The 25,621-nt window shown below is 40.7% G+C and overlaps 1 protein-coding gene across 1 annotated transcript in view; it reads right to left on the bottom strand.

Moving 5' to 3' along the window:
• The window catches only part of LOC143925079 (contactin-associated protein-like 5), a 591,832-nt gene that overhangs the window by 258,942 nt on the left and 307,269 nt on the right, over window positions 1–25,621 (bottom strand). The window contains exon 11 of the mRNA XM_077449666.1: window positions 3,172–3,372. Coding sequence (XP_077305792.1) covers window positions 3,172–3,372 — 201 coding nt within the window. The remainder of the gene's footprint in view (window positions 1–3,171; window positions 3,373–25,621) is intronic.

Raw genomic sequence — 25,621 nt, 5'->3', positions numbered from 1 at the left:
GCTTTATCAGCCAAAGTGGATTGCACAGTCTTAGCATACAGTACCTGTAAATTAAATATTGGCCTCATGCTGTGAAAGAATAGCAGAGAAGTACTGCAAATGTTATTCAATCTCTTAACAACCATAACTAACCAGACAGAGTTTTGCATGAAATTTATTTTAAATGAGTTTCTTATCTTTGTTCAGAAACTCAGATTCAGGGCTGAGGAGAAGTAAGTATCTCATTACCTATTGACTTGTATAATTACATCTTGTATTCCTAATGAGGCCTCCTGGACATCACGCTCGCCAGAGGAAGATGCAAAGTTTTTAAAAGTAAAAGAAGCTGAACTATTCGGGTTAATGCATCACAGCGTTGTTTCTTGAGGAATTATTGTGAAGTTTGCCGAGGTTCATTTTTGATATGACCTTTACCAAAGTTAGTGAGAGTCAGCATGAGCTTCCATGGATACCATTTAACCCAGCAGCTGGAATTCCGTAATAATCAAAGGGCCATAAGCATGTGGACCTCTAGACATTATGAATTAGGTTGGGCAACCACAGAGAAAGCACCATGAAATCCAACTCAAGAAGAAAAATAAAAAAACACAAGAGAAAACAGAGAATCCTGCCCAGTGAGAACACTCAAGACCAGAGAGAATCTTTAAAACCATCCCAAGAGAAAACAGAGATTCCGGCCCAAGGAGAACATCAAGACCAGAGAGAATCTTTAAAACCATCCCAAGAGAAAACAGAGACTCCAGCCCAATGAGAACATCCAGACCAGCATCTAATCGAAATAGAACCATAAATACCTAAGCCCTTGTACATTCCGACGTAATGTGTCCGATCGGACCATTTTGTCGGATATTCCGACTGTGTGTGGTCTCCATCGGACAATGAGTGGAAACGAGTTTTGTTAAACTCCCTTCCGCAAAAAAAGTAGTCTCCCTATTGTGGGGTCACCATTGTTGGTAAAATTGCTCCGATCGGACATACTCCGATCATGTGTAGAGAATTCCGATCAGACGAAGTGCCACGCATGCTCAGATCAAATTCCTACATCAAAGCTATTGGCTACTAGCCTGAACGTAGTCCCGTCGTAACGAAATAACGTCATCGCGTTCTGAATGATCGGATTTTCCGACAACTTTGTCCGACCGTGTGTATGCAACAGTTACGGACAAAATCCGACAGATTTGGTTGTCGGAATGTCCGACCGTGTGTACAAGGGCTAAGAGAAAGCACTGAAATCTAATGCAAAGAGAACCATTAAAAACAACTCAGCAGAAACCAATAAAAACCCAATGCAAACAGTATAACAAACAAAGAGAAAACAGAACACCCAGCCCAGAGAGTTTTTCCTTCAGATTTACCAAAACCATATAATATGAGGTCAAACCTTAGGAGTTTCCATTTGTATGCAATCACGCAGGCCCTTCTACTAGATGGTTTTGGTAAACCTGATGGAAAAACTCAGCAGAAAAACATAGTGTGTATGGGGCATAACTGAACTAGAACCATACAAACAACCCAAGAGAAGAGAAAACATTAACACCTAAATCAAATAGAACCAGAACAAAATTAACAAAATATGGTTCTAAATCAAATAGATCAATAACATAACAAGAGAATACAGAACACCCAACCCAAACAAAGTATTTAAACAAACAACTCATAGGATAAAAATAACACTCAGCCCAAAGAGAACCATAAAAACCATCCCTAGAGAAAACAGAATATCCAACTGAAATGGAACCATATAAAAAAAAAAGTAGGAGAAATTACAATAGCCAACCCAAAAATGAGTTATATTAAACAACTCAAGGGTAAAAATACCACTCAGTAGCTGGAGTCTGTATAAACCAATGGGCCAGCAGTATGTTGGCCTCTACGTATAATGGTTTAGGCTGGGTACTTCCACCAGAGAGAAAGCACCACGAAAGACAACTGAAGAAAAACCAAGACAGTCAACCCAAGAAGAACCAAAAACATCAACACAAGAGGGAACATAAAACCAAACCAAAGAGACATTTAAAAAAAACAAAATCGCTCAACTCATTAAGAACCATCAAAACAGTCCAAGAGAAAACAGAACATCTAGCTCAGATAGAATGTTTTTAAACAATCCCAAGAGAAAACTTAACATATAACTGAAACAGAATTTTTGAAAACCCAAGATAAAACATTAAGCTTGGGTTCACACCTATGCGAATTGGATGTGGGTCCAATTCTTATATATCAGGATATTGTGACCATCTCTCTATGGAGTGTGAACCCAGTCTCAATCCAAAAGCATACAGAACCCAAGAGAAAACAGAATACCCATCCCAGAGAGAATCTTAAAGAACATTCCCAGGAGAAAAATGTAATATCTAACCGAAATAGAACCATAAATAACCCAGGAAAAAACTATGAACAACACAAAAAACATTGAAACCCATTGCAAACAGAACCTTAAAAAAAGCCCAGAAGAAAACAGTAAAACCCAATGAAAATAAAACCATAAACAACAACCCATGAGAAAACAGAACATCCAACAGAACTAGAACCATAAAAACAAACCAAGCGAAGAGAAAACATTAATGCCCAACACAAACAGAACCATAAAAAATTCCAAGAGAATACAGAACACCCAACCAAAAAAAAAAAAGTGATGAAAAAACAACTCAGCCCAAAGAGAACCATAAAAACCAACCCAAGCTAAAAAATAAACACCCAGGCCTGAGCAAATCCTGAAAAACAATCCCAAGGAAAAACAGAATATCCAACTGAAAAAAGAACCATAAAAACAACTTGGGAGAAATCATAAAAGCCATCCCAGAAAATAGTCATAATAAACAATACAAAGGTAAACATACCACTCAACCCAAACAGAGAAGCATAAAAAATAGCCCATGAGAAAACAGAACAACCAGCCTAAAGAGAAACATAAGAAAAACAACCAAAGAAAAGTCATAAAATCCATCCCAAGAGGAGCAAGAAACACCATTAATGACAAAAACCAGATGCTAAACAGCAGCAAAATTTTTCACATATTATATACCCAATGAATGAGCTGATCAACTGATACCTTATCCCATTTCTATAGCTAAGCATTACAGTACACAAAATGTAATATAAAAAAAAAAATCTATTAGCAAACATGACCAGATAAAAGCGTGTTCAGCAGTGATTTTTTGTTTTACTTACTAGTCGAATGGAGCAGCCGTGAATGTTTGCAGTGATAGACCACTTCCTGTTCGCAGTATTCCATGCTGTTGATCATGGCCTCCAGCTGTTCAGCACTGGCACTGTAGTTAAGTATGGCAGAGTATGGCCTCCCGGAAATCGATCCCTGTACAGGCGTTGGATCGGTGATGTTGTGCTGAGCAACGGTCCAGATTTTCTCTTCTGTAGAAAACATTTAAACATATTCAGTGTTGAAGCGACAGAACATACTCGAATATTGACATTTGTGTAACTGAGTATACCCAACTTTTTTAAAGGGAATTTGTCACCTCTTTGTCTGCAACCCTTCTCTGCCAATCCCTCCGCTGGCCTCTGATTGCCCAGGAAATTAAATTCAAAATACTAACAACATCATACCATACAAAGCCATCCACAACTCAAACTACATCACCAATAGGGATGAGCTCGGTTTTCAACATCGGCCGTTCGTCTGTTCAGCAAATTCAGAACTTTGTGGACCGTTCACACCAAATGCACTATGCCATCGCAGTGCATTGCTGGCCCATGATTGGCCAAGGATGCATTGTGACCCTGCATGCTTGGCCAATCACAGTGCCGGCAGAGAGGAGAGCCATAATTGGCCACAGGCAGGATGCTTAGTACACGCCCCACACTACATAAGGCTGCCAGCGTGGTGGCCTTGTGTAGTGTGTTCCGGCATGCAGGGAAAGAGCTAGATAGGCAAGGACAGTGTGTTCTTTTCTCAGGCATCTGAAAGTTAAAGTGGTGTTGTGTGCCTCCAGCACAGTATACATCTGTATCTACCCTTTATTGCTGTTTTTCTCTAATACAGGCATCTGCAGGAGTTAGTGGGTGTTGTGTGCCTCCAGCACAGTATACACCTGTTTCTACGCTTTATTGCTGGTGTTCTATAATAAAGGCATCTGCAGGAGTTAGTGGGTGTTGTGTGCCTCCAGCACAATATACACCTGTATCTACCCTTTATTGATGGTGTTCTATCATACAGGCATATGCAGGAGTTAGTGTGTGTTGTGTGCCTCCAGCACAGCAAAGTATACACCGGTATCTACCCTTTATTGCTGGTGTTCTCTAATACCGGCATCTGCAGGAGTTAAAGTGGGTGTTGTGTGCCTCCAGCACAGTATGCACCTGAAGATACCCCTTATTGCTGGTGTTGTCTGTTGCATATCTTGCATATTAGCCTTTAAAATGAGCACTTTTGATTTCGAACGTTCGAGTCCCATAGACTTTAATAGGGTTCTAAAGTTCGTACGAATTTTAGGTCCATTCAAAGGTTCTGGTGCGAACCAAACCGGAGGGTGTTCGGCTCATCCCTAATCACCAACTCTGTCTCCGAATATCACCCGTCCTCTCCACTCTTCCCAAGACCTCTTGCTCTCTAGCTGCCCTAGTCTCCTCCTCCCGTATTCAAGTCCAGTACTTCTCTAGAGCCTCTCCCACCCTCTGGAACTCTATCTCAATCTATCTGTCTCTATCCTACTCTGGCCACATTTAGGTGATCCCTGAAAACTCATCTCTTCAGGATGGCCGATCACACCTCAACTGACCCTTTTAATTAATCTATCAGATCATCTTTCACATTTGTTATCTTTTGGATCACTTGCCCCTCCCCATTAGATTGTAAGCTCTTATGAGCAGGGCCCTCTTAGCCCTTTTACATTGAACTGCCATTGCTATTAATTTTACTTTAAAGATAAACTTCACTCCCTCCTCCACTGGCACCACCATATTTGATTGTTTGGTGCATGTGCAGATACACCCCAAGGGTTCTGAACAGCCTTTCAACACCCAGCAGAACCATTCGACCCATCTGCACACATGCTGGGGATTTTTTGCACAGACACCGCTAAGTTTAGAAACACCCACAGCAGCCCTGTCTTTGTGAATGCATGGTAAAACCGCACATGCATAGATGGGTCAAAGAGCTCTGCCAGGACACGAAACCTTACAGCAGCACTGTGCATATGCAGAATCCGAGTGGTGGGGTTAGTCTTCTCTAACACAAAAATGATTAACGTGCTATATAAACTATATTACCAAAAATACTGAGACGCCTGCCTTTACACACAAATGAACTTTAACGGCATCCCAGTCTTAGTCCGTAGGGTTCAATATTGAGTTGGCTCACCCTTTACAGCTATAACAGCTTCAACTCTTCTGGGAAGGCCGTCCACAAGGTTTATGAGTGTGTCTATGGCAGTGATGGTGAACATCGGCACCCCAGATGTTTTGAAACTACATTTCCCATGATGCTCGCGCCCTGTGCAGTGTAGTTGAGCATCATGGGAAATGTAGTTCCAAAACATCTGGGGTGCCAAGGTTCGCCATCACTGGTCTATGGGAATGTTTGACCATTCTTCCAGAAGCGCAACTTGTGAGGTCAGGCACTGATGTTGGCTGAGATGGACTGCCTCGCAGTCTCCGATCTAAATCATCCCAAAGGTGTTCTATCGGGTTGAGGTCAGGACTCTGTGCAGGCCAGTCAAGTTCCTCCACCCAAAACTCGTTCATCCATGTCTTTATAGGCCTTGCTTTGTGCACTGGTGTGCAGTCATGTTGGAACAGGAAGGGGCCGTCCCCAAACTGTTCCCACAAAGTTAGGAGGATGAAATTGTCCAAAATGTCTTGGTATACTGACGCCTTAAGAGTTCCCTTCACTGGGACTAAGGGGCCCAACCCTTAAAAAACAACTCCCCACACCATAATCCCCCCTCCACCAAATGATTTTGACCAGTGCACATAGCAAGGTCCATAAAGACATGAATGGGTGAGTTTGGGATGGAGGAACTTGACTGGCCTGCAGACTCCCAATAATCCCCTGCATGGCATAAATGAGGCTGAAAACCCCAGTACTGTAATTCATGGTGTTATCATAGAGGAGACTGCTAGCATTCTAAAATGTTGTAGGCACTGGGAGCTAGAAGCATTCAGACAGCTTCAAGGAACAGAGGCGACAGATAGGACTTCACCAATGCTCAGCCAAGCAGGCTTATGGCAGGAATGTGACACAGGAATCTGCAAATGATGGTGTCACCCTCTACACGGGGAAGTAGGGATGCATTTATTACAAGATCTGCTTTAAAGTGGTTGTAAACCCTCACATATACCCAGCAAAGTGACTCACAGCTGATACACAGAGATGAAACAAATCCTTCTATATAAATTGTACCTTTTTTATTTGCAGCCATCTCACCATTAATATCAACACCACAACCATTGGTCCCTCCACAAATGCCAGGGTTCTGGGTGTAATCCTTGACTCTGACCTCTCCTTCAGGCCCCACATCCAATCACTGGCTAAATCCTGCCGCCTTTACCTCCACAACATCTCCAGAATTCCACCCTTCCTGACTAATGACATCACAAAGCAACTTATTACATAGTTACATAGTTAGTAAGGTTGAATAAAGACACCAGTGCATCCAGTTCAACCTGAGTGTCTACAATTGTCCCCATCACTGTACACTCACATCAGTCCCTACCCTCAAGGAGCTACAATCCAAGGTCCTCATTTATATACTAGGGACAATTTTGGACAGAAGCCAATTAACCTACCTGCATGTCTTTGGAGTGTGGGAGGAAAACGGAGTACCCGGAGGAAACCCACGCAGGCACAGGGAGAACATGCAAACTCCAGGCAGGTAGTGTCGTGGTTGGGATTTGAACCAGCGACCCTTCTTACTGCTAGGTGAGAGTGCTAACCACTACACCACTGTGCCACCTACACTACACTACACTACACTACACTACACTACACTACACTACACTACACTACACTACACTACACTACACTACACCACTGTGCCAATATTCACTCCTTGATTATTTCCCGCCTTGACTACTGCAACTCTCTCCTTAATGGCCTATGCTTACGCAGGCTCCTCCCCCCTTCAGTCTATTATGAATGCTGCTACTAGACTAATACACCTCACTAACCGATCCGTGGCGGCTGCCTCTCTCTGCCATTCCCTTCACTGGCTCCCCCTCCCCCACCGTGTAAAATTCAAAATGCTAACCATAACATACAAGGCCATCCACAACCTCGCCCCCATCTACATCACCAACCTCATCTGCAGATATCACCCAAATCGTCCCCTCCGCTCCTCCCAGGACCTCCTGCTCTCTAGCTCCCTTGTTACCTCCTCCCATGCTCGCCTTCAAGACTTCTCTGGAGCCTCTCCCATCCTCTGGAAATCCCTGCCCCAGTCTGTCCGATCAGCCCCTAATCTGTCCACCTTTAGGAGATCCCTGAAAACTCATTTATTCAGGGAAGCCTATCCAACACCCTCCTAACAACTGTCCCCGAGCCACCCCCATCAAATCATTCTCTGCAGCTATAACCTTTTGTACCACCACCCCCTCCCTTTAGAATGTACCTCCTGTACCTTCTGTATTGAACTGTACTGTAATTGTGTTGTCCCCCCTATACATTGTAAAGTGCTGCGTAAACTGTTGGCGCTATATAAATTGTGTAATATAACAATAATAATCTCCTATAGCGCTTAAAAGTTCAGAATTTACACAGTCTTTCTCCAGAAGGCAGGAGGTGGAGATCTGATGTCATGCACTACACATCATAGAGGAAAGAGATGAGTGTGATCTGAAACCAGAGTGGAGGAAATGGACACACCCCCTTCTATACAGTCCCATGAGGAACTATGCACAGCTGAGGCTGTCAATCACCTGCTGTGTGCTGGGGAGGGGGGGCATCTCCCAGAACAGCATGAGGTTGGCTAAGATTGTCAGCAGTGACTTGGATAGCAGAGGGCGGAGAGAGAAGACAGAAATTACACTCGGTGCTTTGGATAGTGGCAGGTACACACTATAGAAGGATATGCTTTCTTCATTTTTCATTTTAGGTGTTTATAACCCTTGTACTTCATCCAGTAAGTTTATATTTTTACATTTGAAAAACGTTATTATTAGTCCTTTCCTACAAAGATACCCTTCATAATGTCTGTTCATTCTACCGTCATCAGAATCGCCCTGCATGCAATTTCTCTTTTTTTTTTTTTCCCTGACTAAATAGGTAATGGATGTTCCGTGGCAGAGAATGCAAAGCTATCACAGAGCCCCTCCAGATTTATGGAATATATAAACTAAGATAACCTTCCTCTCCTCATTATCCCTCTTGCTTTAATATCATTTGCCGCCATTAAGCCGGAGAGATATTATTTTATCACCCTTCACCGGGTGCCATTCTGCAGCGCTCCTGGAAAACCGCAGAAGAGAAAGAAAAGGAGCCGGGCAGTAAATATCGCAGGAGTCGTGGCTCAGTCCAACCATGCAAAAGGTAAATTCATCTCGGGGAAAAGAACATTTTTAAGAGCCGCTTAAACTGCTTTCTAATGCAAAGGTGACAAAGGTGACAAAGGTGACAAAGCGTCCGCTCTGGGATAACGCTGCGCCTTCAGGACTCGCGGCTTCCAGTTCTTTGGCCAATTTGTCCGAAAGGCGCTGACGACGTTCAGTCCCGGGTTTTTTTTTTTTTGGATGGGAGACTCCGGAGTAGGCAGATAAGCTCACATCACTCGACTCAAGATTGGTAGAGAGTAGTAGAGCTGCAACTAACGATTATTTTCATAATTGATTATTTGCCAATTATTGTTTTCGACTAATCGATTAATAACCTTAAAAAAAAAAGTGTGGTGTATAATTTAGTTAATATGTATAGTTTAAAAAAAAGGCAATTTATTCTTAAAAATCTCAATGCAGTGGTAAATATAAATAACCAACTATATGGTTAGGGAGCAAAATATCGAATCTACTCTGAGAATAACAGACAGAAATGATATACTGTATATACTATTAGAGGAGATATATACTGTATATCCTATTAGAAGAGATATACTGTATATACTATTAGAGGACATATATACTGTATATACTATTAGAAGATATATACTGTATATACTATTAGAGGAGATATATATATACTGTATATACTATTAGAGGAGAGATGTACTGTATATACTATTAGAAGAAATATATACTATATATACTATTAGAGGAGATATATACTGTATATACTATTAGAAGAGATATACTGTGTATACTATTAGAGGAGATATATATATACTGTATATACTATTAGAGGAGAGATATACTGTATATACTATTAGAGGAGAGATGTACTGTATATACTATTAGAAGAGATATATACTATATATACTATTAGAGGAGATATATACTGTATATTCTATTAGAAGAGATATACTGTATATACTATTAGAGGACATATATACTATATATACTATTAGAAGATATATACTGTATATACTATTAGAGGAGATATATAAATACTGTATATACTATTAGAGGAGAGATATACTGTATATACTATTAGAAGAAATATATACTATATATACTATTAGAGGATATATATACTGTATATACTATTAGAAGAGATATACTGTGTATACTATTAGAGGAGATATATAACATATATACTATTAGCGGAGAGATATACTGTATATATTATTAGAAGAAATATATATTGTATATACTATTAGAGGCACTATATAATGTATATAATATTAGAAGAGATATACTGTATATACTATTAGAGGACATATATACTATATATACTATTAGAAGATATATACTGTATATACTATTAGAGGAGATATATAAATACTGTATATACTATTAGAGGAGAGATATACTGTATATACTATTAGAGGAGAGATGTACTGTATATACTATTAGAGGAGATATATAACATATATACTATTAGCGGAGAGATATACTGTATATATTATTAGAATAAATATATATTGTATATACTATTAGAGGCACTATATAATGTATATAATATTAGAAGAGATATACTGTATATACTATTAGAGGAGATATATATATACTGTATATACTATTAGAGGAGAGATGTACTGTATATACTATTAGAAGAAATATATACTATATATACTATTAGAGGAGATATATACTGTATATACTATTAGAAGAGATATACTGTGTATACTATTAGAGGAGATATATATATACTGTATATACTATTAGAGGAGAGATATACTGTATATACTATTAGAGGAGAGATGTACTGTATATACTATTAGAAGAGATATATACTATATATACTATTAGAGGAGATATATACTGTATATTCTATTAGAAGAGATATACTGTATATACTATTAGAGGACATATATACTATATATACTATTAGAAGATATATACTGTATATACTATTAGAGGAGATATATAAATACTGTATATACTATTAGAGGAGAGATATACTGTATATACTATTAGAGGAGAGATGTACTGTATATACTATTAGAGGAGATATATAACATATATACTATTAGCGGAGAGATATACTGTATATATTATTAGAATAAATATATATTGTATATACTATTAGAGGCACTATATAATGTATATAATATTAGAAGATATATACTGTATATACTATTAGAGGAGATATATATATACTGTATATACTATTAGAGGAGAGATGTACTGTATATACTATTAGAAGAAATATATACTATATATACTATTAGAGGAGATATATACTGTATATACTATTAGAAGAGATATACTGTGTATACTATTAGAGGAGATATATATATATACTGTATATACTATTAGAGGAGAGATATACTGTATATACTATTAGAGGAGAGATGTACTGTATATACTATTAGAAGAGATATATACTATATATACTATTAGAGGAGATATATACTGTATATTCTATTAGAAGAGATATACTGTATATACTATTAGAGGACATATATACTATATATACTATTAGAAGATATATACTGTATATACTATTAGAGGAGATATATAAATACTGTATATACTATTAGAGGAGAGATATACTGTATATACTATTAGAAGAAATATATACTATATATACTATTAGAGGAGATATATACTGTATATACTATTAGAAGAGATATACTGTGTATACTATTAGAGGAGATATATAACATATATACTATTAGCGGAGAGATATACTGTATATATTATTAGAAGAAATATATATTGTATATACTATTAGAGGCACTATATAATGTATATAATATTAGAAGAGATATACTGTATATACTATTAGAGGACATATATACTATATATACTATTAGAAGATATATACTGTATATACTATTAGAGGAGATATATAAATACTGTATATACTATTAGAGGAGAGATATACTGTATATACTATTAGAGGAGAGATGTACTGTATATACTATTAGAGGAGATATATAACATATATACTATTAGCGGAGAGATATACTGTATATATTATTAGAATAAATATATATTGTATATACTATTAGAGGCACTATATAATGTATATAATATTAGAAGAGATATACTGTATATACTATTAGAGGAGCTATATACTGTATATATTATTAGAGGAGAGATATACTGTATATACTATTAGAGGAGAGATATACTGTATATACTATTAGAAGAGATATATACTATACATACACTATTAGAGGAGATATATACTGTATATACTATTAGAGGCAATATATACTGTATATGCTATTAGAAGAGATATACTGTGTAGCGGCGGGCTCCTGAAGAGCACGTGCCATGTGTATTTCAAAATTAAACTTTGCCTAAACTGCAGTTAGGTTTGGGTTTATTTGTCAAAATCTGACTTCTGTATCAGTGTGACTGGACTGTGAGATGTTCAGCCTGGCCACAGGGGGCACTGTGTCTTCTGGCAGGTGTGGAACTATGGTATGGTCAGGTGTTTAAATTACTCTCTCCCTTGGAGCCAGGTCAGTGGGAGTGGCCCTCTCACTGTGCCCTCTGGGAGAGGGTATTTAAGATGCGGGTGTCATGTGGTTCAAGGTTCCGGTGCAGTATGATGTGCTGATTACATGGCCCTGGTCCTCCTGACCAGCCCCCAGGAAGGCTATGGCCTGGGGTGCCGATCCACCCGACTGTAATGCCTCGAGGCTGGCTAGCACATGGGGAAGGAAACTAAAGGAGGATTCTGAGGTGGTTGGGTGCCGTCTCTGTTTCGGGAGAGACCCATTGTACTTCGAGCATTGAACCAAAAAAAACATACGTTCAAGGAGTCAAACAAGCTGTGTTGTATGAACAACATTTGTAGATGGACTCTTTAACTCTCCAAATCCCTTGACCAGGAATGCCCGATTGTCCACAAGATGGAGGGTGTCCTTGTAGGGTTGTTTCGTGGAGGGCGATGGTCAAACATCCATGTATGTAGTGAGGGTAATTATAAGAAAGGAGGACAGAAAGGGCCACTTAGCATAATTCCCTTTAAAACTGAAGCTAGAAAACATACATTTATTGGATGAAACAAGCGCTTTAAAATCAAATTATCAGCAGTGGATTACTGCCCGACGCATTTCATTTCCTTAGACATTGTCTGGGGTGTCCCTCCACTGCAGCCCTCCAGATATATATATAGATAATATAACCCCAATCATGAGAGCCAAGCCCCCAATGTGTTTCAGACTGTTCCGAAAATAATTCCATGTTTTGGCCAAAGTGGCGGACTGGCGTGCGTTCCACGCCTCAGTATGGAAAAAGATATTATGTTCTATGTCTCAATGTGGCCAACCTTGTGGCGCAAGCCAGAAGTGTATCTAGCCTCGTTGTGATGAAACACAATCAACTGCGCCGAGAGGCGCAATATGGCGTGATGGCGTCATGCGCCTCGAAGGCGAAACGAGCGTGCTTTCCACAGAGAGACGGAAAGAGGGAATAATCTGCCCATTGCGTCAAGAGACCGCCTGTGACGTAATGACATCACATACATGGAGGACAAAACAGGCGTGCGTTCCAGGCTTAACCAGGAAGAGAAAAAAATCCCTATATGGGAACACAAGTAATATGCGTTCCAGATGAACACAACTGGAATTGTTAAAAAGTCATCTGGCAAGGCACATCACCAGATTCAGAAAACTTCAGGTCTTTTAAAAAAAAAAAATGAAGTGACAAATCAGCATTTGTTTTTGTATACCGTATATACTCGAGTATAAGCCGAGATTTTCAGCCTCTTTTTTGAGGCTGAAAGTGCCCCCCTCGGCTTATACTCGAGTCATCGCTGTCTGTCTGCCCGATCAGCGTGTCGAGCAGACAGACAGCGGCCATTCTAGGATTCAAAGGCCGCGCCTCCGTCTCCGCCTTCGCCTGTGATAGGCGGAACACTGAATTTCCCAGCAGTCTGTGTTCCGCCTATCACGGACGTCCTCTCATCCTCGTCCGTAGTATGAGGATGAGCGGACGTCCATGATAGGCGGACCACTGACTGCTGGGAAATTGAGTGTTCCGCCTATCACGGACATCCGATAGGCGGAACACTCAATTTCCCAGCAGTCAGTGGGAAATTGAGTGTTCCGCCTATCACCGACGGAGGCGCGGCTTTTGAATCCTAGAATGGCCACCGACGAAGAGCTGCGGGACGGGCCGGGACGCAGGCCGGGACGGGACGCAGGCCGGGACGCAGGCCGGGACGCAGGCCGGGACGGGACGCAGGCCGGGACGGGACGCAGGCCGGGACGGACACAGGCTGGACGGACACAGGCTGGACGGACACAGGCTGGACGGACACAGGCAGGCTGGACACAGGTAGGCTGCACGGACACACACACACACACACACACACACACACACACACACACACACGGATGCATGCACACACAGGGATGGATGGACACACACGGATGCATGGACACACACACACACACACACACACACACACACACACACACACGGATGCATGCACACACAGGGATGGATGGACACACACGGATGCATGGACACACACACACACACACACACACACACACACACGGATGCATGCACACACACAGGGATGGATGGACACACACACACACGGATGCATGGACACACACACACACACACGGATGCATGGACACACACACACACACACGGATGCATGGACACACACACACACGGATGCATGGACACACACAGGGATGGACGACACACAGGGATGGACAGGCATGTCTCACCCTCGGCTTATACACGAGTCAATAATTTTTTCCAGTTTTTTGGGGGTAAATTGGGGACCTCGGCTTATATTCGGGTCGGCCTATACTCGAGTATATACGGTAGTTTTTTTTTATCAAAAAAGCTTTATTAAACATATATAAACAACTTCCAATGTACATACAGTGCACTCGCAAAAATCTACATTTACATATCAGGCCATCAAAATAAGTGTAATACTAATCAAGGTTTTGTGTTTTTTAAACATGTTCATAGACATAGTACAACCGTTTTGTACAGTGTTTTTAAAGCATTTTTGAGCTTTGTTTTTTTTTTTTTTTTTAAATAAGCCAATATACAAAAATATCATCTGTTTCATTATTTGTTGCTATGTTTTTCAGCTTTTTATCCACTTTTATTATTTATATTTAAATTATTATTTATTAATTGTTTGACTTTTTTTGTAAGGGGTTATTTAAGTATTGTATTTATTATTATTATTATTATTATTATTATTATTATTATTATTATTATTATTATTATTTATTTACTTATTTTTATTACTTATTTATTTTTGTTAGGTTATGGGTTAGGGTTAGGGGTTAGGAGTAATATTAGGGTTAGGGGTTGGATTTAGGGTTATCTTATTATCTTATCTTATTTATTTATTTTATTATTTATTTATGCATATTATTATTATTTATTTAAAGTATAGCTAAAGGCAAAACTTTTTTTTTTTGTTTTAGTTTTGGATAGAGTGGAGAGGGATTAGAACACCTGTCAGTTTTTATTGCAGTCTGTGGCCCCCGTTAAGGAGATTTACCCTCTCTATTTGTCCTGGTTACCATTATCGTTGAAAGTCAAAGTAAAAGAAAATCCCAAGTTTTGGGTTGTCCCCAGAAAAATAATAGAAGGGAAATCTTTCAATGGGGACACTAGTTTTGGTGACCTGGGGTTCCCCAAGAAATTTGCTTAATTTGCAGGGATTTCCTCTCACTTCCTGTTTGGCTTTTGGACAGGAAGTGAAATGAAATCTTTATAATGGGACACAAATGGCAAAAAATAATTTTAACAGGGGTTATAGCCCTCCCTTACTCTATCAAAAAATGATAGTTCTACTTTAAGTATTTTACTGAATAGCTATTTATTAGGCTTGTGCAATTCGTTTCGGAACAAATTGAAATTCGGTCGAATTTTGCATCTTTTGGACATTCGGATGCATTTGAATGTCCGAATAAAAAAATAACGAATTACAACGAATACGAAAGAAATATAACAAATGAATTTGACATGATTTGGTATTTGACCCGAGGAGAAGAGACGTTGTCATTGTGTGTTAAAAGATTCAATAAACAAACGACTTTCCAAACTACGAATCATTATCACGAATGTCTATACATACATAAATAGCGAATTTCAACGAATACGAATGAATGAATTCGACACTCTACAAATAATAACGAATTATCCGAAAACGTATTAACGTAACATAACGAATATAACAGAACGAAATGATGTATTTTACGAATGACAACGAACCGAAACTAAACAAAATTTTCCTTTGTGCACAAGTCTACTATTTATATTTTTTATGTATTATTTATTTATTAAATGTTATTATTCATTTTTATTTAATTATTGCACTGGAGCAGAAAAACGCCCAGAAACGTGCGACACAATGCTCTAAAACACTGAAAAGAAATGCACAAATCAAGCATTTCCATGGATCAAAAAAGAGCTTCAAAAACACACACATCTGCCCAAAGCTCCAGAATTTTTTTCAAGCTTCAGGTGATTGGCTTCAGGCGACTTTGTAGTAGAGATGGGAACACTCTCCATAGGGAGTAATTCATGTTTTCTCCTCCAGTGGTTGGAGCTTTGGCCTTCAAGGTACAAAACGCTGAGGTGTGAATCGGGCCATCAGTTAACAGTTGAAGTGGTATTAACCTTTTGCGGCCCACATAACACACATGTACGGTGGCAACGAGGGTTGCCACCGTACATGCCATACATATGTGTCCTTGGGGATCCAAGGTTGCTCTGCTGAGAGCAAGCTCTCTGTAACGGTTTAGCCTGCAGTTTCTTGGGAAATTCTCACCTCCGTGCCGTAGTGGTTCTGTTGGACTCGTAGTCCTACCCACACGTCCCACTGTCTTCTGTGTTCATCTATGGGGGTCACCCGCTCTACTGTGGATTTATATATTTCTGTTCTCTCACTTTCTGGTCCGCCTCCTGGTCTGCTTCTCTATGTATAGACACGCTCAGTGTAGCTTGCGTTGCCTGAGCAACTTCCTAGTTCCTCCGTGCTCCTGCTTTTCCCACCTATTACTTGTATTCTGTGTCTGACTTCCTGTGTGCCGACCCCGGCTTCATCTACCATTTTTGCCAGCCTGTGGCCTGCCCTGACCTCATCTAGTTTCCCTGATCCTCTTGTCTCCTGCCATCTGTACTCTGCACGTGCAATCTTCAGCCGGGTGTCCCTTGTTCCAGTCTGCTGCAAGTCCATCTCCACCTTTAGAGGCCCTGGTGAAGAAGGTGGCTGGTGTTTATACTCCACACCCTGGGTAACCCCGAGTTGGCCTTTTTACAAGGGCTCCCTACCATAGGAACCTGACACTCTCAGCACAGTGTCCGAGCTGTCACAGACAACTCCCAGTCTCTAGTAGTGATCGGGTGCTGGCAAAACTGACTCCAAATCAAGTGACCACTTTCAAAACCAATTACAGTGGTCATGTGATCAGGCAGTCCTTTCTGCCCCTTAGCACAAAGACTCAGTTAAAGGGATGCCAGGGATCGGTGGGGAGGGATTAAAGTGGAGGCAAACCCTTTCTGTAAAACTTGTACCTACAGGTAAGCCTATAATAAGGCTTACCTGTAGGTACTATGAATATCTTCTAAACCTGCATGGTTTAGGAGATACTCACACTGCATGCAGCCAGGAATTTCACTGGCGCATGCGCATGGAAGGGACGGTATACTCGTGCTGTCCACTCAGAGCTCCGTGCTGTGGTTGTGAATCCCACACACATGCGCTAGAGTGACATCATCGTGGCGCGGCCAGACGGCCAGAGGATGCGAACCCCGGAAGGAAGACCGGTTGAAGATAGAAGTGTTTGTCAGAGATAACAGGGCTTTGTTCTAAGGTAAGTATTGCAATGCTAACTAGCACATTATGCTTTTACCTTTCAGGGTTTAAAAAAAAAAAGGAAAACTGGAGTGGTTTACTATCACTTTAAGGTCAAAAACAAAATATATATATATATATTGCACTTTACTAATGCTTAAATGCAAATCCTGAGCAGGTAAAGAGGGGGGAAGAAAGAGAAGTCATGCTTTTTACTCCTAATCTATGTGTGTAAATTTGAGATTGAGCTATTGGGCTCTGTAAGTTGGTTTATTTTCAACAAAGAAGACAAGATGGGCTTTTCTACTCAGGCTATCGCTGCTTTCTTACAAAAAAAAATAAAAAATTGTTACACTTTGCCAATCAAAAATTGTTAATTTATCAGATTTAAATTGTGAGTTCAGTTGGGTTTTAATAAAGTTATGGTATTTTTGGTCCCTTGAAAAGATGGGGGTTGCCTATAAAAAAGGGAGAAAACTGCCAAGGGATCCACAAGTGGCACAAGGCAATACAGCAGACCCTCCTGCTTGGCAGGCTCCCACACCCCCTTTTGAACTGATGGGGCCTGGGCCAGCTACAGGAGGGCTGGCTGTACTGCCTGATCAGTGGCACTGGTTCGAAGGTGAGTACAAGGTGAGGAGAGTTTAATGTCAAAAGGTTTTGCTTACTGGATGGTGTTACTGTGCCAAGGAAGAACAGATACTTCTAAAATACCAATTACCTTGAAAATCACAATTGGACTTATAAATCACAAAGCCTGTGACAGAGGGGGGTTTCAGGACCCGGCAGGGTACAAATGTGATTGCAAAGGCAGAGACTCTACAACTGTCCCCCGCTGCTCCAAAACTGCGACAAAGCTGACATGGGACAGCTTGCTAAATAAAGGGACCGTTGGCAAGTACATTGAACTGATCCCCAGCCAAAGAGAGAAAACTGACAGGGGATCCACAAGAGGCACAAGGCAATACAGCAGGCCCCTTGGCCCAGGAGGTTCCCCTGTCCCCTTTTAAACTGATGGGGCCTGGGCCCGGTACAGGAGGGCTGGTTGTATTACCTTATCAGCGGCCCTGGTTCCAAGGTGAGTACAAGGTCAACTGCTCCTTAGGTTGAGTAGACTTCATTGTCAAAAGGTTTTGCTTACTGGATGGTGTTACTGTGCCAAGGAAGAACAGATACTTCTAAAATACTAATTACCTTGAAAATCACAATTGGACTTATAAATCACAAAGCCTGTGACAGAGGGGGGTTTCAGGACCCAGCAGTGTACAAATTTGATTGCAAAGGCAGAGACTCTACAACTGTCTCCGCTGCTCCAAAATTGCGACAAAGCCTACATGGGACAGCTTGCTAAATAAAGGGACCGTTGGCAAGTACATTGAACTGATCCCCAGCCAAAGAGAGAAAACTGATGGGGGATCCACAAGAGGCACAAGGCAATACAGCAGGCCCCTTGGCTCAGGAGGCTCCCCGGTCCCCTTTTAAACTGATGGGGCCTGGGCCCGGTACAGGAGGGCTGGTTGTATTGCCTTATCAGCGGCACTGGTTCCAAGGTGAGTACAAGGTCAACTGCTCCTTAGGTTGAGTAGACTTCATTGTCAAAAGGTTTTGCTTACCGGCTGGTGTTACTGTGCCGGGGAAGATCAGGTACTGCTAACATACTCCCCAATTACCTTGAAAATTACAATTGGACTTAAAAATCACAAAGCCTCTGTCTGTGTGAGATTTCAGATACAAAAGAAAAGACGACATTCTTAAACCAGATTCGCAAATACTTCCTACGGAACAATAATGGCTTTCTTCGCTAGAAGCTGCAAATTGTATCTCGATGCTGAGCAGCCCCCCCTCCGCTTTCTTTAATAACGTTCTATATCCTCTGGGCTGTTTAAACATCGGCGACCTAAATCTTCCACGGATTATTTGCTTAATTTTAAACATAACTGCCTCCCCACATTCCTCTAATAGATCTGTCGCGCATCTCTCTTTGGTGTCATGTACCAGGTGATGCGTTGGCCCATATCACTCGTTTCCCGCGCGCGTTCTCACCACTAATAGTTTTGCAAAGCCTGTCAGATCGGACTCATGCGACTGCGGAGTCAGCTGAGCGAGGAAGCTGCAGCTTGCTGCAACATAACTCCAGGCTCTTCAGTCGTCAACAAAGCAAACAATTATTCTTTAAGCAGCCATCTGGGCTCCTGAAAAGAGGGATGACCCAAGGAACAAAACATGCGATGTTAACAAACCCTTCCTGAATACCGAGCCAGCTGCTTCAAGCCGCAACAAATAAAACGCCACATGGCTGCAGAATAAGTCTGAATAGGGATTGTAAAGTCTATATACTTTAAAAAAGACTATATCACAAAAAAAAAAGAAAACAAAAAAATATATCAGTTATTACTTGTGTAGCGACCCCCCCTCCCTTCCCTTACTCTAGCTTAGTCCCAGGTTCTATTGCCACTAGCTCAACAGCAGCCAGGCAAACAGCAACTTCTACCCCTCAAAAACAGTCTAGAGCGGTGGTTTCCAAACTTCAGCCCGGGGGTCGAATCCGGCCCTTTGCGTGCCTTTTTTTGGCTCTTGGAGCACTTTTCCTTCTACTGATGCAAGTTGCTATTCCTCCCACTGGGACCAATAATGGGGCATAATTCCTGTTACTGACCCCAATGGGGTACTATTTCTCCCATTGATACCAACAATGGGGCACTATTCCTCCCATTGGCAACAGCAATGGGGCACTATTCCTCCCATTGACACCAATGATGGGGCACTATTCCTCCCATTGACACCAATGATGGGGCACTATTCCTCCCACTGACACCAATAATAGGGCACTAATCATTGCATTGGCACCAACGATGGGGCACTATTCCTCCCACTGGCACCAAGATTGGGGCACTATTCCCGCGCCTGACACCAACTTTAGGGCACTATTCTTCTTACTGCCACCAATGATGATGCACTATATCTCCCCCAATGTCAAAGTTGCACTGTTTACTCCCACTGATGCCAGGACATTTTCTACTTCCAATAGCCACAGTCTGAAGGACCTGAAACGGTGAATGGAAACGCCTCGGACCCCCTGCTGTGAGCCGCTCCGTTCCTTAGTGTCAACCCAGTCTCAAGGTAACGGCCACCATGCCCAAACCAAAAGTACTTGCACAACATGAGGTATCAGAGCTACTGTGAAGGTCAAGAACTGTGAGAAACAGTTGGCGAGCCTTCAAAGAAAACCCAGAGGATGCCCTGCAGTTAGATTCTACTTGAATATCCTGTAAACCTCAGTGCCCTATGTGTCTACAACTTCATTGGTATCCAGCATGACCACACAACATAACCCATTATAATTGTATATCTGTGAATGAGACCTTGTACTTCACATACAGACAGTACTGAGCTAGCTTCACTGAAAAATATACAGTAATTCTTTTTCTTTGATTTTTGACTATGGCGCCTCTTTAACGTACTTGAATGGGCCAGGAATGGTCTACACACCAAACCAAAATTACCTGAAAATGTTTCTTCCACAGAGAACATTGACATTTAATCAACTCCATGTTTTCAGATTCCATTTACACATCTAACCCCTGAACATTCAGAAGAGCTGAATTTCCCAGCGGCTCTCACTAGCTTCATCCCCCAGGGAAAGAGTGAGAACAGCGGGGATTATAGCAGAAGAGAGCGTCTAAGGTTAATGGCTCCGAGGGGGGGGGTCTCAGGGGCTTCAATTGTGGAGAGGAGCTCGGGGTATCCAGCCAGGAATTAGCATTAATTATCAGAACATAAGTGTGAAAATTTCCTTATATTACATTGAATTTATTACAGGTCTACATAGGAAGATACAGATTTAATTTGCACCTTCCCCTGCAGAGAACATATAGGCTCAAACGTAAATCAGGGAAAGGGGCACAAAGGGAGGTGAACACAATAAAAAAAAAAAAAAAAAATTTAAAGGAAAGGGAAGGAAAAGGATCATGGAAGGGTAGGGAAAGAAGATAAACAAGGAAAATAAGGTAAGGTAAGGAAGGTAAAGAACCTGAAAAAGGGGTGAAGGAAAGGACAAGGAAAACACAAAAAGAAAGTAAAGGGAATAGAGAAAAGAATAAACATGAAGGTAAAGTAAAAAAAAGGGAAAAAAGCAACATGAAGGGTAGGGAAAGAAAAAATACAAGGAAAATAAGGTAAGGAAGGCAAGTAACATGAAAAAGGGATGAAGGAAATCGCAAAAGGAAAGTAAAGGGAATAGAGATAAGAATAATGGAAAAAAAATAAAAAAATAAACATGAAGGGAAAGTAAAAAGAGGAAAAAAAAGCAACATGAAGGGCAGGGGAAAGAAAAGTAAGTAAAAAAGGGAGAAAAGTAAAAGGACAAGACAGAAACAGAAAGGAAAAGTACAAAAGTTAAGGAAAGAAACATGGAAGGAAAGGTAAAGAATAAAGGAGAGGAGGCAAAGAAAAGAGAGTAGGGAATGGAAAGGGAAAGTGCAAAGGCAAAGAAAAGAAACATGGAAGGGAAGGGGAAGGAATGGAATAAAAAGGAGACAGTAAAACAACAAAAAACGGAATTTCAAAAGAAAGTACAATAACAAAAGAAAGGAAAATGGAAGGGAAGGAGAAGGAAAGGTAAGGAATAAAAGGGAGAAGACAAAGGAAAGAGAGAAGGGAATGGAAAGGGAAAGATGCAAAGGCAAAGGAAAGGAAAATGGAAGGGAAGGAAAGGGATAAAAGGGAAAAGAACAAAAAGGGTCATGGAAAGGAGCGACATATGGAAGGGAAGGTCAACTAAAGGTAAGAAATAAAAGGGAGAAGGGAACAGAAAGGGAACGTGCAAAGACAAAAGAAAGGAACATAGAAGGGAAGGAGAAGGGGAGGGAAAGGTAAGGAACAAAAGGAAGAAGGAAAAGGGAGACGAAAAAAGAAAAATACACAAAGTGTAAGGTAAAGGGCAAAAAAGAAAGAAAAGCAACATGAAAGGGAATGGAAAGCAAAGGTAAAGCATAAAAGTGAGAAGGGAAATGGCAGGGGAACTCAAAGGAAAGGGAAACAAGATGCAACATGGGAGAGAAGGTAAAGGAGGGGGAAATTAAAAAACGAAAGAAAGGAAAGGAACATGGGCGTTGAGTAAAACTAACATGGAAGGGAAAGCAAAGGAATAGAGAGGGGGGAAGGAAAGAAACAAAAGGGGGAGAACAAAGGAAAGAGAGAAGGGAAGGGAATGGAAAAGGAAGATGCAAAGGCAAAGGAAAGGAACATGAAAGGGAAGGAGAAGGAAAGGGATAAAAGGGAAAAGAATGAAAAAGGTCCTAGACAAGGTAGAAAGGCACACAGCGACGTGGGATCCTTGGATCAGATACACCTCTAGGTGTCTACATTCACCAGGGACCTCAATTTGATGCCAGGTGAGAGGGATCCACTTTGACAGGAGCTACTTCTTTTCGCGTCTCTATTCTTTTCCTTTTCTCTATTCTTCCCCCTTTTTTTTCTATTCTCTCTGTTCACCTGCTATCTCCTTCCTTGCTCTTTCTCAGGCTTACTGTAGGTACAACATGAGGTCTTTGCTCTCTATAGGAATATAAACCTCAAGCCTCAATTCCTATAGCGGTTTGTTCAGTGTTTGGTTTTCTCCGTTAGATTGATCGTTCATTTTGGTTATTTCACCTTTTATGGTATTTCATGATACGTCGGTCTAGGATTTCGGTCCTCTTTAACTTAGTCCAGTCGATGATCTAATAGCAGTACTACGAACTTGTGATGAGTGGGGTCTTCAGGTGCTCGGCACAGCTAGTTCCCATTCGGGGTGCTGGGACCAGGAGGCTCGCCCCTCAAGTTAAAATGTATGATTTATGGGACCAGGGACCCAAGAGGTATATGGCTAATAAGGTCACGCATTTGATAGGATCTTTAGCCTACGTGATTTTTGGTCAACACCAGTTAGCAATACGGTTTTAGCAATAACCATTAAGACTCATGGTTTATTATCTGTCAAAACTGTACTCTATGCTGTGTTTTGTACAAATGAGCATTGTATACACTCTTATCTGTATTTCATTGAATTCTTAATAAAAATTTATTGAAAGTAAAGAATGAAAAAGGTAATGGAAAGGAACGAAATATGGAAGGGAAGGTGAACGAAAGGTAAGAAATAAAAGGGAGAAGGCAAATGAAAGAGAGAAGGGAACAGAAAGGGAAAGTGCAAAGACAAAAGAAAGGAACATGGAAGGGAAGGAGAAGGGGAAGGAAAGGTGAGGAATAAAAGGAAGAAGGAAAAGGGAGACGGAAAAGGAAAAAGAAAAAGAAAACACAAAGTGTAAGGAAAAGGGCAAAAAAGAAACAAAACCAACATGAAAGGGAATTGAAAGCCAAGGTGAAGTATAAAAGGAAGAAGGGAAAAGACAGGGGAATTCAAAGGAACAGGAAACAAGATGCAACACGGCATAAAAGGTATTGGAAGGGTAAAAAATATGAAAGAAAGGAAAGGAACATGGACGTTGAGTAAAAGAAAACCAACATGGAAGGGAAAGCAAAGGAATAGAGAGTAAGGGAAGGAAAGTGGATATGATAGGGTATGAAAGGGAAAGCATGAAAGGAACAGGAAAGGAAAGGTATATAGAAGGGAAAGAAATGTAAATGTAGGGAAGAGAAGGTTAGCCAATGAAGAGAAAAGTAAAAAAGAGGAATAGAAAAAAACAAAGGAAAGGCAAAAAGAAGGATTGGATGTTAAGGGAAACAAACAAAGGGACAGGAAAGGGGAAGGGAAAGGACCATGGCAGGGATGAAAAAAAAATGGGGAAAAAAGGATAGAAAACAAAATGGGGAAGGTGCGAAAGATCCTAGATTGAGGTTTGTATTAGTAATGAGCCCCTGGGATGCACACTAATCTGTGTAGCTTGCAGGTATATCCTTGTTTACAGAACATCTATGATATCCCGGCAGTGACTGGCTTAGATGCTGAACAGATGAGATACCAGAAAGGCACGTCAAAAAGATTTGATTAAAATCTTACAAATGCCGGGGCAATAGAGCTATCGCTGACGTCCTGTACACTGCACTAGCAGAAATATCAGATCTAAGAATTGAGGAACGGAATGTCATTCCTGAATCTGACATCTTGTACTCAGCACTAACACAGATATCAGATCCTGCAAATGAACAGCAAAGTGTCACTTCCAGATCTGACATGCAGTACAACGCACACGTAATACCATTGCAGAGAATATATACGCCGCTGTACGGGATTAGAGGCCTGTCAAAGCTTTGCTTCATAGCTCTGGAAACATCTAACTCAAAGTAGAAAAGCACAAGGTCATCTTTCTTCGGATTTATACCTGTAACAAATTGTTGTGCGTAACCACTTATTATTAATTTATTCATTTGTTTTTCTTTCATTCTTCTTGTGCTTTTTCATTTGGTCTCTCCTTGCGGTCCTGTCCGTCTTTTTACATTTTGATTATATATTTGCTATACACACCTTGAGCTTATATGCTAATGTTGGGATTCAGACCGCACAGTCCACAGTCGCAGTTCCATTACGGGTAGATGCCGGGGGCGCTGCACAAAAGAACTACACTACATGTTGTTTTTTTGTTTTTTTCTCCCATCATACTTATATGAGCTTGTTGGACACCCCCATTCCAAAACCATGGTCGTTAACCAGTTCCAGTCTGGGCCAATTCTGGCATTATGTAAAAAAAAAAAAAAAATCAGCATTTTTTGCTAGACTGGTGTTGTTGCAATTGTGTATGCACAATATTTTCACTGTGGTTTATTAACCACTTCAGCCTCGGAAGATTTGGCTGCTGAATGACCGGGCCATTCTTTGCGATTAGGCACTGCACCGCTTTAACTGACAATTGCACGGTCGTGCGATGTTGTACCCAAACAAAATTTGACGTATTTTTTCCCCCACAAATAGAGCTTTCTTTTGGTGCTATTTGATCACCTCTGCGGTTTTTATTTTTTGCGCTATAAACAAAAGAAAAGTATAAGGGAATACTTATTGAAATTACCAAAGATATATTAAGTCAAAAATCTAGTACCAATATTCTTGGGTTTGCATTTCTCAATAGCCTCAGAATTGAGACACCAGCATACTGGCCTATGTGACAAACTATAGATAGCGTGACTAGATGATAGATATATGTATGTCTCTCCAGAAGGGTCTATGCAAGATATTGACACATCAGGAAACATCTGTCTGCGGTGAGAGGCACAAAGCTAAGATAAGGACTGGTTACGCAAGAATATGGTCAGTCAGCAGATGCTGAAAAAGGCAAAATAACAGTCAGAAGATTGTATTTAACCTTTGACTTACATAATGTCATGAGTTTAAGAAAA

The sequence above is a fragment of the Lithobates pipiens genome, unplaced genomic scaffold (genome assembly GCF_037356315.1).
Source record: "Lithobates pipiens isolate NorthernLeopardFrog02 unplaced genomic scaffold, aLitPip1_a1.2 Scaffold_22, whole genome shotgun sequence".
NCBI lineage: Eukaryota > Metazoa > Chordata > Amphibia > Anura > Ranidae > Lithobates > Lithobates pipiens.
Note: the sequence above shows the minus strand (reverse complement) of the source record. Positions and strands in the feature narration are given on the sequence as shown.